The sequence below is a fragment of the Zootoca vivipara genome, chromosome 1 (assembly GCF_963506605.1).
Source record: "Zootoca vivipara chromosome 1, rZooViv1.1, whole genome shotgun sequence".
NCBI lineage: Eukaryota > Metazoa > Chordata > Lepidosauria > Squamata > Lacertidae > Zootoca > Zootoca vivipara.
In genome coordinates this window covers 120565677-120580367 of record NC_083276.1, presented here as the reverse complement: position 1 = coordinate 120580367, position 14691 = coordinate 120565677, and the positions used below count along the sequence as shown (strand labels likewise).

General features: G+C 47.7%; 1 protein-coding gene across 1 annotated transcript in view; it reads left to right on the top strand.

Moving 5' to 3' along the window:
• The first annotated feature begins 406 nt into the window (after nt 1–406).
• The window catches only part of CAVIN2 (caveolae associated protein 2), a 31506-nt gene continuing 17221 nt past the window's right edge, over nt 407–14691 (top strand). The window contains exon 1 of the mRNA XM_035136350.2: nt 407–1199. Coding sequence (XP_034992241.1) covers nt 696–1199 — 504 coding nt within the window. The 5' untranslated portion in view covers nt 407–695. The remainder of the gene's footprint in view (nt 1200–14691) is intronic.

Sequence of the window (14691 nt, the reverse complement as noted above, 5' to 3'; positions counted from 1 at the left end):
GAACGCAAAGGACAGAGGTGCTAAATTAGGAGAACAGAATAAAACCTTTTGCAGAATATAAATAAGATGTTCTCAACTCGTTCTCTCTCCCCCTTCCCTTCCCTTGCTTTCAGGACAAACGCAAACAATTCTTTCCATTAAAGTCATTTTCTTTTAGGGTGGGGAGAAAAGGGAAAAGGAAAAAAAGAGAAAGAAACCCAACACAGGAAAGGAACATTGGGAGGGAGGAGCGCGGGGGGGGGGGGAGAGAGAGGGAGAGTCTCTGGCGCAGCCCGTTTGAAAAGTTTTTCAGCCTTTGCACCAATGGCCGTAGAGGGCCTGTTTTGTTTTGTTTTGTTTTTCCCCGCCTTTGCCAATGAAGTCATGGGGGAAATATGGCATTCCTCTCATAAAGTAAGAGGGCGAGGAGGGGCTGGAAGAAGGGGGGCGAGAGAGACAGGCAGAGGAGCGGAGTTAAAGCTACAGGAGGCCTGATCCGTGCAAGAACCGGGCTTCCTCCTGCGTCGGGGAGGAGCGAAGGTTTTGCGTCCCACCGACGGCGGGGAGGTTTGGGGAAGGCGCTCGCTCCCGGGGCGGACCTTGCTCTTGCAGTTGCCCCAGCAGCAGCAGCACCCAAGCAGAAGGGCACCCCCACCCACCCACCCACCCAAGCACCCAGAAGTGGCTGATCGCCGCCGTCCGGGCAGCCTCCCGCGATGGACGCGGTGCAAGCGGAGAAGAGCAGCGCGTACGTTTCGCCGCCCAGCCCCGACGGGCCTCTGGATCGCGGCAGCCCCAGCCCGGTGCCGTCGTCGGGCAGCCGTAGCCCTAGTTTGCAGCCGGGGCCGACGGCGACGGGAGCTCCGGGCGAGGCAGTCCGCGACAGCTCTCAAGTGAACGCCATCACGGTGCTGACTCTTTTGGACAAGCTGGTCAACATGCTGGATTCGGTGCAGGAGAAGCAGCAGAAGATGGAGCAGCGTCAGGTGGATCTGGAGGGCTCCGTCAAGGGCATCCAGAGCGACCTGAGCAAGTTGTGCAAGCAGCACACGTCCACCAGCAACACGGTGGCCAAGCTGCTGGAGAAGTCGCGCAAGGTGAGCGCCAACACGCGCGAGGTGCGAGAGCGCATGGACCGCCAGTGCGCGCAGGTGAAGCGGCTGGAGCACAACCACGCGCAACTGCTGCGCAGGAACCACTTCAAGGTGCTCATCTTCCAGGTAGGTCGGGGCGGCGGCGGGGGATCTGGAGAAAAAGGGCCGGGTGACTGGGGGAAGGGGTGCCAACTCGAATAAAATATTGGCAGCACCCCCTAGGCAGTCAAACTCTTGTGGGTTGGGTGGCTTGCAAATAATCTCCTAAAACTAAGAAAGCTTGATTGTACTTTTCTTTTGAGATCATATCAATGTTATTTTGATCTGTTGTCGCGGGGCCCCTAAAAGGCCCCATAAACTGGTTCCTACTCTATTTGGTAATCTGGCACTGGGGGAGCCAAGTAAGCCCCACCCCACATCATTGATTTCAAGACGTGGCACATGGATGATCCAATTTTCGCTGGATCATCAAGTGTGCTGGGCAAGCCTAGACCAACCACTATCCCTTAACTTAGCTGTTTTTTGGACTACAATTCTCATCACCCCTAGCTTGTGGGAGCAGTGGTTGGGGGTGATGGGAATTGTAGTTCAAAAACTACTGAAGTCCCAAGTTTGGGAAACACTTCCTTAACCTGTTTCCTAAAATTCATATGCCTCTTGGCTGTAGAAAACCTCATAGTGGTTTACAAAAACCTAACCTAACCTACAACGCCCTGATTTCTGTGAAGGAAATGTGGAATATTAACTAGTCACCCAAAGCAGTCCTTTTCCTGCCATACAGACTGTATTCATTTATAATTGTGCTTTTCCTACTCTCTCATTCACTTGCCATTGCTCACACACACCAAGATCTGGCAAAAAGAAAATATTTCCCCTTGGTCAGGTCTTGCTGGGAAACCCATTGCAGCAGGAATCCCACCAGATGTGTTCTGCAGTTACCATCAGCACATGCTCAGAGGCACAGTCCTGATGGTTGCCTCACAGGTTCCAGGTTTGAGTCTAGGCATGAAAACAGGATCCTGAGGCCATGGTAAGCCAAGGCTGGAACTCAGCCTTTCCAGTTTTCAGTGCTTAAAGATCATGCCTGCTGCATGCCATACTCACAAAACTGAAATTGGTATGAATCATCAGATCTGTGTTCCCAAATTCCACTGAGCAAACACAGGTCTTATTTATGCGGTCTGGAAAAAATGATCCGTTAGCTGCCGGCCCTGTGATTGGTGCTGCCGATGGAACACGCCTCCCACCGAATCCTACCTAGTTCCTTTGCAACAAATTATCGTCAGCTCTGATATGCAGCTAAGCCAGCAGAACAGCCCTACAGTCTGGCCCTGTGCACATTTACACAAAACTAAATCCCGCTGGGTTCAGTGGGACTAACTCCCAAGTGAATTATACACAAGACTGCAGCCGCAAATGCATCTTTGCTCAAGTTCAGTGATAAATGTGTTTTTAAAAAAGTCTCCCTAGTAGATGAACCTTTCTTTCAAAAACTGGCACAGTATCTGCTATATGGTTAAAAACCCAGCAACGACCACCACTTCGATTTGTATGCTTTTTCTGTCTGTGTAGTTCTGCCAGTGGTCAGCAGATATCAAAGTATCGGACCGCTCCACCCTTCGGAGAAGTAAGATAAGAAGTTTGCCTCGAACTTACAAGCAGTTATCCGTGCTGTTGTTACTTGGGGAGCAGAAGTGGAGAACCTGTGGCCCTCGGATGTTCCTGTGGCTCTCGGATGTTCCCGGTCCCCTCCTGCTTTGCCATTGGCCATGCTGGTCAGGACTGATGGATGTTGTAGCCCAGGCATCCCCAAACTGCGGCCCTCCAGATGTTTTGGCCTACAACTCCCATGATCCCTAGCTAACAGGACCAGTGGTCGGGGAAGATGGGAAATGTGGTCCAAAACATCTGGAGGGCCGAAGTTTGGGGGTGCCTGTTGTAGCCCAACAACATTCAGAGAGCCACACAGGTTGCCACCCCTTCCTGCAAAGCAGTTTCCATTGAAAAATCCATACAGCTTTCGTCTATGAAGGGAAGGTGATTAGGATTAGTCCTTGCATGGGTTCAAGCCTCACCCTCACCTGTTTTGCAGCAAGGCTTTTTTGTGACTGTGCTCACCTGTACAGAGCATCAGACGCTCTTCTTTTTGCTGCCCACCCACGGGGGGTCATTTTGTTCTGGTACTCCCAGCACTTTTATCAAGATATGAGTACAGGGCACCTTATTCTTTTTAATGTTAAAAAGAGAGAGAACACAGTATGCATGTGTATACTTACCTGCTTAAAAAACCGTCACGCCTAGCTCCTGTCTGTTAAAAAGTAGTTAATGGACTTTGCCACCCTGAGCAAATTCTTCTGGCTTCTCCACCCTACTCCTTCCCTCCCAACTAAGCTTTTCCCGTCACTCGGCAGCCATCAGTGCCTGTTGATAAAGCCTCGTTCTTCATTATGTACAAAATTTGAGCTCTGGTTTCCTGGGCATCTGCCTCCAATTTGATGTTGCTAAATATATTATGATGCAATATAGACAATCCAGTAATGTTTTGATTTGTAGGCCTGCAAAGTATATTAAGTGCTCTCCTCCTAAGATCTGACTTTCTCCCTGTGCAAAAAGCATCTTTGTCTTCAACAGCACTTCCTCCTCCTCCTCCTCCTCCTCCTCCTCCTCCTCCTCCTCCTCCTCCTCCTCCTTGTTGAACAGGAGTGGCACATCTCAGGCCTGGGGTCCAAATGTGGAAGCCTTCTTAAGCTTCTCTGTCTGTCTCCAAGTGCTTGCCCCAAGCCACACCCTTCACTGCCCGAGCTCCATAGCCTCCTTGAATGTTTTTGCCTGGATGGAATGTCCTTGAAGTGTGATAATCACAGAATCATAGAATTAAAGGGCTCCCCAGGGGTCATCTAGTCCAACCCCAGGCAATGCAGAAATCTCAACACATATTCTCCCATCCAATTGGAAACCAGAACAGACCCTGCTTACCTTTGCAAATGCACTAGCTAGTTTTATTGCTACACCACTAGTATGATGCCTCTCGCTTGCCCGGATGGGGGATAGAGAGATCCAGTGGGCAGGTGTAGAAACTTGTCTACTGTACAAAAGTGAAATTTACTTTCATTGCTCCGCCCACTTTTCCCTCTGGCCACGCCCAGTTTTGGCATATGCTGCCCGCCCTCCAATGCCACTCTCAGGCTGAAAAATGTCTCCCGCGCCCGCTGTAGCCTGTTCCTGTGAAGCTAGCTTGGATAGAGCAATGTTTTTGCCTGGTGCTTAAAGGTATATAATGAAGGCACCAGGAGAACCTCCCTGGGGAGAGCATTCTACAAACGGGGAGCCACTGCAGAGAAGGCCCCGTTCTCGTGTTGCTACCCTTCTGACCTCTCATGGGGGGAGGCACACGAAGAAGGGCCTCAGAAGATAATCTCCGGGTCTATATGCTGCATGATCTCCAGGAACACAAGGTGGCATGTGTGCGTGCGCATGCATATTTTGCATTCGGTTTACCCTCACAACAATGCTGCAAAGTAGGGTAGGCGAAGAGGTAAGGGTGCTTCAACGAGTGTGCAGCTTATGTACACAAACAGTGGAGCTGTGCCCTTGTGCAATTATTCACATGTAGCGTTCAAAGGGTGCCAGTTTTGTGCATACAGTGGTTGAGAGATGTAACGCAACGGGTGCGCACTCTTGTACAGACAGCTTGTCCTTTTGTTCAGTGCGACATGTAAGCCAGGTTGCTGAGTGAGATTCATGTCTCAGTAAGGATTTGGTTCTCCCAACCCTGGTTTGGCCCTCTAAACCAAGTGTGGGGAACCTCTGGCCCTCCAGATGTTGCTGAACTACAACTCCCACCATCCCAGGCCATTGTCCGTGCTGTTTGGGGGCTGGTGGGAGTTGTAGTTCAGCAACATCTGGAGGGCCAAAGTTTCCTCATGCCCTAATTGCTACATTAAAGGTAAAGGTAAATGACCCCTGACAGTTAAGTCCAGTCGTAAACGACTCTGGGGTTGCGGCGCTCATCTCGCTTTACTGGCCGAGGGAGCCGGCATTTGTCTGCAGACAGTTTTTCCGGGTCATGTGGCCAGCATGACTAAGCCGCTTCTGGCGAAACCAGAGCAGCGCACGGAAACGCCGTTTACCTTCCCACCAGAGTGGTACCTATTTATCTACTTGCACTGGCATGCTTTCTAACTGATAAGTTGGCAGGAGCTGGGACAGAGCAGCGACAGCTCACCCCGTCACGGGGATTTGAACTGCCGACCTTCCGATTGGCAAGCCCAAGAGGCTCAGTGGTTTAGACCACAGCGCCACCTGCGTCCCAACTGCCACATTATACCAGCACATTTTGGCTCTTCACCACCCTAGCACACCCTTTGTGTAGAGAGGAGAAGCCACACAATTTTTTCCAGTGCTGCTGAGAGACTTCTGGGCTGTAGGAAGGAGCGCACATCTGTGACTCCCACACGAGCGAGCAGATAGAGGAAGCTAGTCTTTCATACCAAATGTACAGCAGCAGCAGCAGCCTGCCTTGTCGGAGATAATAATGTATGTGCCAGAGTGTTTCTTTTCTAAAATCAGCAGGAGATGCTCAAAGTCCAGAGTAAAAAACAAAAATGTCAACCCCACCCAAATTGCAGATTAGTGTTTTCCTAGGCAGGAAATGTGACAAAAATCCTGTTTTGAAAATTGCAAAGAGCTTAAAGCAAGTGATGAATTATGTAACGAGTTAACAAGCTATTAAAGGGGTGGGGAAAGGAAGCCCGTTTTTAGAGAGACCTATGCACGATTTCAAGAATAAATTACGGGAACGAATACTGAGCCGTGCTTCCGAGCTGTATAGGTGAGTTCGTTCCAGCTAACTCAATGGGCTGGGTTGGACCCTCGAGGAAGCAGGCGACTTTCTCGCTTTCTTTTTTTCCACCACCCAGAAAGAACACCCCAGGCACGCTGCCAGAGAGACTGCAATGGGAAACTTGCTCCCCGTGCATCAGAGAAATGTGCCCAGGAATCTTGACATTCTCTTATCAGCAAGGAAATACCACAGGAAGGTTGCGGCCCTGTGGAAAATGTTGAGGGAGTTTCTCCCACCGAGCCCAGTGGGACTTGTTTTCTAGCAAATATGCAGGAGTTTGGGCTGTTAGTTGACCATATTTAGGATTACATCCAGTACTGCATTTTTAAGACACGGGGAGAACGTCTACATGCCACTCCCATGTCCAAAGTTCAAGGCAGCCATCTTGCCTAAATAAGTAACCGCTTTCGAGACAGGTTGGTGAACTGCAAACCTCAGAAACAGCTCCGCCGTTTTCAGGCCTTGTCTTGGAAGGAGTCGGGGAGGACAGTGTGATTTCTGCAGTCACGACAATTGCCTCAACTTTTTCTAGTGTGATTTAAGAGGCAGCCGTCGTCTCGAGGTCCTCTCGGCAGAGACAGCGGTGAACCCTTAAACATTACATTGTGGACAATGACTGAGATTTGCTTTCGGCAAGCGACTTTTTTTTACCTTGGTGTTTCGTAACACTTGGCCAGTGTGTCTCTTTCTGTCCGTTTAGCGATAGTCTCATGCTGTTGATTCTGGAATGCTGAATAAGTCTGTGAGTTTCTCTTGAAACGGCTTCAAGTTACAAGAAAGGAGGGGGGGGGCAGAAATCTTGCTCAGTTAGGTTCGTCCTTTGGGTGGAAGATCTCTACATCAGTATACCTGTAGATCTAGTTTTCCACAGCAGCCAAAGGTGCGAATGACTGGCACACATTTCCCCTGGAGCAGGGCTAGCACACATGGACCCATTTTCAACCCGCCTTTCAACATGGCAGGCATCCTCCCTTTGAAGGTGACCATACCAGAAAAGATGGAGACACTATGATCATTACTTTTATAGAGCACTTGAAACACTACCCATATATCATCTCTGTGGTCCTTACAACAACCCCATAAAGTCAGTGTTACCATCTTCATTTTACAGACCGGGAATGGCGGTAGATGCTGCTCAAGTAGAGAGAGAATGCCTTTGCTTCAGGGCACCTAGGAAACTTATGAAAGAGCTGAGATTTGATTCTTATGGGGTTTGTGTTTGTTTGTTTTTCTCTCCCTCTAAAAAGAAAGTATCCTGTAGTTGGTGAGAGTGAAAACACAGCTTAATGTGCCAGGTAGTGTAATAAAGAAATGAATTAAGCAGGATATTCAAATTCAGTTTGTTTCCCCACGTATATCAATATTTTATCAGGAATCTATGATAGAATTTGCTCTCTCCTCCTGCCTCCCCGCCAGAACGGTAGACAGGCAGGCTACCAATCAGCCCAAAGCTATCAAAAGGATGAGCATTGAAAGAAATGTTTGTATTGTGTACGCCTTCCCCCTGCTTAGCGGATGATGTTCCATTTTCTACATCATTGCTCACACACAAACCCTATTCATCTCCGCTTATGCTAGAACGCAATCACATGGGGAACGTATGTTGCAGATTAGAATAGTGGCAGAAACAAGTATCTTTGCAGGCTTCCGTGTATCGTTTTCCAGCAATCGCAGTTTGTTGAGAATATATCCATATACCGAAATAGTTTGCTCAGAACATGGCAAACCAGCACCTCCACTGAGTGACCCATTTTTGCTTTCTTGCATGTGGGATGTGCAAAAGTGAAAATATGTCAGGGGATATATTGATGCTGGGTTTGGGGGTGGGTTTTTTTTGCATACAGTGGTACCTCGACTTACGAACGACTCGACAACCGAAATTTTCGACTTACAAATGGGGCAAATGGCCGCGCACTTACGAATGTCTCGACATCCGAAAGGAAACTGTGGCGGTTTGAGATAGGGATTTATTGAATTTTTAGATAGGGTTGCTTCAACTTACGAATTTTTCCGTTTCCAATGCATTCCTATGGGAAATCGCGTTCCCAATGGCGTTTTTCGACTTACAAATTTTTCGGATTAAATTTGTAAGTCAAGGCACCACTGTATGGGCTATTCTTGCTAATTCTTGAAAGTGCTGTGTACACGGAGAGTATCTTGACTTACTGATTGCATTTTTATCTCATCCTTCCCACGGTGAGCTTAGGACAGTTGCCACGGTGCGTTGGATTACCACTCCCAATATATCTTCACAACAATTGTGGAAGGCAGAATCAGCCAGAAATGCAGACCCCATGGTTTTCCAGATGTTGGACTCCAACTCCCATCCTCCCTAATCATTGGCCGTGCTGGCAGGGGCTGATGGGAGTTGAAGTCCAGTCCGGAGCTACATGTCGGTAGAGCATAAGACTCTTCATCCCAGGGTCGTGTGTTCGAGTCGCACGTTGTGCAAAAGATTCCTGCATTGTGGGGGGTTGAGCTAGATGATCCTCGTGGCCCCTTCCAACTCTATGATGCAGGAAATCCAGAGCTTGAGCATCCGCATCTCTTTACCCACTCCTCTGCCCTGATTCTGTGTAGATCGGCTCCTCTTGCCATGTTGCCCACGAGAAGCAAGCATTATTTGCCAGTCAACTAGGCACCAAAGCATTTGTAAACTGGACAAGGGTTGAAACCAGTAGGAGAACACTTCAATCTCCCAGGACATTCTATACAAGATCTCAAAGCAGCTGTTTTATTACAGAGAAATTTCAGGAACAGACTGGAAAGAGAAGTTGCTGAATTGGAACTCATTACCAAGCTTAAAACCACGGAGCCACCTGGGATGAACAAAGACATTGGATTCTTATCTCATTATGCATGATCAAGCTTTCTTTAGCGCCTCAGCCCTTGCTTTCCCCCCGCAGGACCAATTGCAGTCATCAGCAGTCGTTAACAGCCATCTACAGGTTTACCACTCCCATCAGCCCATCAACTATTCCCACCACCACCACCCTCTGTATATACATAAGGGACTGACTTCTGTTTCAAGTGTATCTGAAGAAGTGTGCATGCACACGAAAGCTCATACCAAAATAAAAACTTAGTTGGTCTTTAAGGTGCTACTGAAGGAATTTTTTATTTTGCTTGGACAAGGGTTGGTTCTTCGTGTCTTTTAGGAAGTTGACGCGTCACGTGTATAATGTGTCACATGCAAGTCAGGCTAGCTACCAGACTTATTTGCAAGGCTCTACATTTTTGTTCTCTTTGCAGTAGTTGTCATCTAGTCTTCAAGCACAAGCTCTAAATTAGTGGGGGTGCTTTCGGCAGCTATGCTCCCAGGCAACTCTGCACCCCTCCTCTGTTAGAAAAAAAAAATCTGCTAAGAATTCTTGCATAATGCAGTCTGGCCATTTGCTTTTAAAAGTTGGACTTCTTTTCAACTATCAACACTGGTAAACTCTGGATAGAGTGCTTGCTAGTCGTAAACTTTTGAGGACCGATCCGGTCCGTTCAGAAGTGGAGCTCAAGGGGCGAGGGAGTTGAAGGGTGGAATAGCTTGTAAAAGCAAACTTTTCTTTTTCTTTTATTTTTTAAATAGAAACAGCAGTGTACATTCCATCCCCTTTTTTAGCAGTGGTCTGGATTACACAAAATCTAAATTTGAATCAACTATACAAGACATTCCACTCAGTTCTTTTTTAAAAAATTGGGGGGGGGGGGGACAGACCATGCAGCTTTGAGAGGGGAAAGAAAGCTGTTTGGTTTTGCCAAGTTCAATGTAGGGGTATGTGTGTGCAACGATGTTTTCGTGTTAAATATCTCTTGCACCGTTAGATGACAATACTTTAAATAAATCAAGCAGGCCTGGATGGAAAACATTTGGCACAGGCTGCTCCTCAGCTCGCTAACCTCCTGTCCTTTCCCTTAGGGAGGAAAAGACTCCACCTTACTGCTCATTGTTCTGCTCAATGTGCAGTTCTCAGTATTGTAAAACCAGAGGAGGAAAATGATCCTGGCACGCTAGCAGCTTCTGCCTTCCAGTTTTTAATGCTTTGTCCCGAGAGCAAACTTTGAAGTGTTCCATCTCGCTGCCGTATCAAAGGCTCTGCACAGACTTTAAAAAAAACCAAAGATACCCTAGACCAGGCATCCCCAAACTTCGGCCCTCCAGATGTTTTGGACTACAATTCCCGTCTTCCCCGACAACTTGTCCTGTTAGCTAGGGATCATGGGAGTTGTAGGCCAAAACATCTGGAGGGCCACAGTTTGGGGGTGCCTGCCCTAGACCTTGTTGGACTACAACTCCCATCATCCTTGGCCCTGCTAGCTAGGGAGGATGGGGGTTGTAGTCCAACAACTTCTGAGGACCCAAGGTTGAGAAAGGGGTGCCCTAGACAATTCCCATCATCCCTGGCCATTGGGCCCTGCTAGCGAGGGATGGTGGGAGTTGTAGGTTTTAGCTTTAAAAGGTCACAAGAGAAGCTGAAGAAGTGCAAAAGAAGGAAGATAGTACTGGTGCTATAAGAGTTGGCAAGGTGCTGTGCTGGATACAGGATTCTTAAGAAGATACAGGTATATGCTATGGTTGGTTGCTGGTTTTTTTAATTGCTCAGGCTTTTCATATCTGTGTTTTCTAGAAGCTCATTTAATGGCAATTCTCAGAGTTTCTTACTGGTCTCAAAAGAATCCAGGAAATATAGGTCAATTATGGACAGTGGCATGCAGTCAGTGGACTAGGGGAGCTAGGCCAGTCCCGTAAATGTTCCCAGTAAATTACAATGCAGTATTACAATATTAAAGCCTGGTGCCTTCTTCCCAAAGCCTGGGAAGCTTCTGCCCAGCTCAGGGAAGGAGGCACGGTGCTCATGCACATGACATTCTCCCCCCGCCCCTTCACAAGCTGGTGCCTCTGATCCTAACTGAAAAATTTCACTGCACGCCACTGGTTTTGGTGGGGAAAAGGGAGTGCCTTGACCCAAGGGGGATTTTTCTTTTGTTTGGGGTTGTCGCCTGCCCCCATTCCTAAGATCTCCCTGGCCATGTGGTGAGGAGAACTTTGGACCTGATCAGAAAACCCGGGAACAAAATTCTCAGGCTCAGAATCGTAGACCTGCAACTGCAGATCTAGGGACTAGGACAGGCATCCCCAAACTTCGGCCCTCCAGATGTTTTGGACTACAATTCCCATCTTCCCCAACCACTGGCCCTGTTAGCTAGGGATCATGGGAGTTGTAGGCCAAAACATCTGGAGGGCCGCAGTTTGGGGATGCCTGGACTAGGAGCTTAGGAAGTCCCAGGCAAAGTTTTGCGCACTGGGAAATGGTTTCCCCTTAGGCCTGTTTTTACACGAAACAAACATGGGCGCGGCCATATTGCCCCCAGGGCTGAATGTCTCAACCACTCCCAGGGGCGTAGGAATAGTAATAATAATTTATTATTTATACCCCGCCCATCTGCCTGGGTTTCCCCAGCCACTCTGGGCGGCTTCCAACCAAATATTAAAAACAGTACAGCATCAAACATTAAAAACTTCCCTTCTAAAAGTAAAATAGTTGCTTATTGCCTTGACATCTGCTGGGAGGGCATTCCACAGGGCGGGTGCCACTACCGAGAAGGCCCTCTGCCTGGTTCCCTGTAACCTCACTTCTCGCAGTGAGGGAACCGCCAGAAGGCCCTCAGTGCTGGATCTCAATGTCCGGGCTGAATGAAGGGGGTGGAGACGCTCCTTCCGATACACAGGGCAGGAAGATAGGGGCGGTGGAGGCAAGGTGCCCTGGGCAGCGCAATCCCAGGGGCGCCATCGCGGCTGCCCGCCCCGCCCCCAAATCGTGTGCCCCACCCCTGTGTGCAGCGTGCCCTGCCCCCAAAATGCATGCCCTCCCCCAAATCATGCGCCCCGCCCCAAAATGCACACCCCTCCCCTGCATGCAGCGCCCCGCGCCCCAAAACGCGTGCCCCGCTCTTGCTGAAGCTCCACCCCTGACCACTCCCAACTTCTTGGCAACAACCCAGGCCCTGGGTGCCTCTGTACCTCTTGAGACAGAGGATTTAAGAATCTTTGGATTGCATCGCTTACCACCACGTTCAGGCCTATTTTTATAGCTGATGCTGCATCACAAGGAGCCAAAACAGCCAAACAGGGAGTCCCACATGCCCTGTGGCCGTGCTCAGAAAGCTTTCCACCCTTCTGCCCCTCTGCTTGCATTCCCGCCATACTGGGATAGCCGTGCAATGCGAACATGTGTACATACAAAGAGGTTGGCCCATAGATAAAGCCATCCTCGTTCACCTCAGCCCCAAAGCACTCTCGGAATTATGAGCTATTCAGCCCTGCAGGCTGCACAACTTTCTCTGCCAAGAATGTCCACATCTAGGGAACAGGTTCGCCACACCCTCGAACAGATCATAAAACACAGCCGCCATGTTTAAGTTTCTCTTTTTCTTTCCCCCCTCTCCTTTCATCCACTCTAGGACTTTCTCTCTTATGTGACCTCCATAAAGAAAAGACCGATTAATTATCATTATTTTGTCCACTCCCTAGTTTTAAAAAGGAGCTGAGCGGAAAGTATTGTACACACAGGATGAAAAGCTTTTTTTAAAAAAAACATCCCGTCTTCAATGTTTGCGGTTTCATTCGCTAGCAAACAACCAGTTTTTAAAAATCTCCCGGAAACGAGCGACAATCTCCCAAAACAATATTGACCTCTGGTTTCTTGTAGAAAGCTAAGAACCTGTAGAGTTTGAGGTTTCTGCATTAGCTTTCAGATTACCAAAAAGCAACAACAGCACCCAGACAGATTAAATCCCTGGCTTTCTTTTAGCCGGAACTTGCCGGAACTCAGTTTCTGGGCGCCATTCTAAGAGAACGGGTGAGGTGTTCATGGTGAGTTCTGGCCCCTCTTTTCCTAGAAAAAGAGCGCTGATTAAATGTGATACTTCGTGTTCCTCAGAAAGACCGTACCTACCCCTTACCCAAGATGGATGTGAAAATAAATGCATATGGTTTAGGTTTGTGAGCAGGTCATGTTTCCAGTTTTTGGGAATCACCGTTGGGGGGGCAGAAGTGCCGTTGCCCTCAGATCCCGCTTGCAAAATTCCCGCGGGCACCTGGCTGGCCACTGTGAGAACAGGATGCTGGACTGGATTGGACCCTTTCCCGATCCAGCAGAGCTCTTGATACATTGTTTTTCTTTATTAAAAGAAAAACTTTTTTGTACCTTTGCATGCCTCTCGTTTTCCTCTCATTTAGATTCACTGTCCCCTTCCAAGCTCGGCTTCTCTTTCTTCCTAATGTGGCTGCAGGAGTTGTTGCAAATTGCAAACGGCACAGAATACCTAACAAAACACAGAAATGACTGTTTGCAAAGCCTTATTAAGCTCTGGCATTGTTCCTTTCCGCTTTGTTGGGATCACATGACCTGCATGATTCCCCACCCCCACCCCGCTTTGGTTCAGAATAAATGTCATTCAGCCAATCGTGCACCACAGCAAATGAGCAAGCTCGGGTTGCCACCCAAAACGGAGAAATACGGATCTTTTTTTATTTTTTTATTTTTAAAAAAAAGCAAAACAGAGTAACAACAATGTGCAGTTTAATAGCATGTGGGGACCAGAAAAAATCCCATTAAATGAGAGCTTAGGGGTCACTGAATATGGTATTCAGTGCCACTCCAGTTAGTAAATATTTGATCTTAAAATGGAAGGAGCCAGAAGAGGAGAAAAACACCAAGAAATTCCATTGTTCGTTTGACTTTTGTCCTGTTTGAATACCAAGAGACTCCCAGCTCAGAAACCCTGCCGGCTCAAAAATCAAGAGAAAACGGGGCCAGGAGGCCAGAGACGTAGAAAATTTTAATGGTGTCTTAAAGAAACTGATGAAGCCGCTTATGAGACCATTAGAGTTTATGTCACAGTAAACCAATTCAGACATGCTATCAAAAGTCCTGTTGCAGATCTCGGCTGTCTTGGAATGATGGGCTAACCTTCCCACTGAAACATTCGGCTTTTCCACGTCCAGGGCTCCCATTTGCACATCACAGCCACCCATAAACCAATAGCGTACTGTTAATGGGTTGATCACGCCCGCTTTGCGCTTCTTCCTGCTAGCCCAACTAGGCGATTCACCATCCCTAATACCAATAAGGTGATCCAACTAGAAAAATTTACAAACTGTAACTCCCGAGGCGTGGTATATGCCATCCAATGGACATGCAATCTATGGTACATAGGGAGCACTATAAGAATGGTCAAGACTAGAATAATGGAGCACAAAAGCCGCATTGCAAACCAAATTATCGAAGCTCCGCTCACATCACACTTTATGAACGCTAACCATAAGTCCGCAGACTTCAAGTGGTTTGTTATCTATAAACATACTCGTAAAGAACCAAACCTGGATATACTGCAAAAGAAATTATTACAAAAAGAAACATTGTGGGTTTCTTCAAAAAGAAACATAGGTTCACATCCTTGACGCCTACAGGCCTAAACACTAATATTGATTTCAGTCCTTATAAGTATCACAAACAATAGTATTTCTAATTTTTTTATCTAGAGCGCTCCCTATGTTTTCCCGTGTTTACAAACAATGATTGTCCCTTGTGCTTCATAATACAGTAATAAGTATTATTCTCCTTTCATTAAAATTTTCTTCGTTAGAAGTCCTTTGGAACCAATATTAAGTAAGTTTGTTACAGTTAAAGTGTCTTTGGACACGCCTTGGGATAAAAAATGGTCCTAGCCCTTTAAGTAAAGGAGTTCTATTTAGTATATAAACCAGGAACCAGGAACACT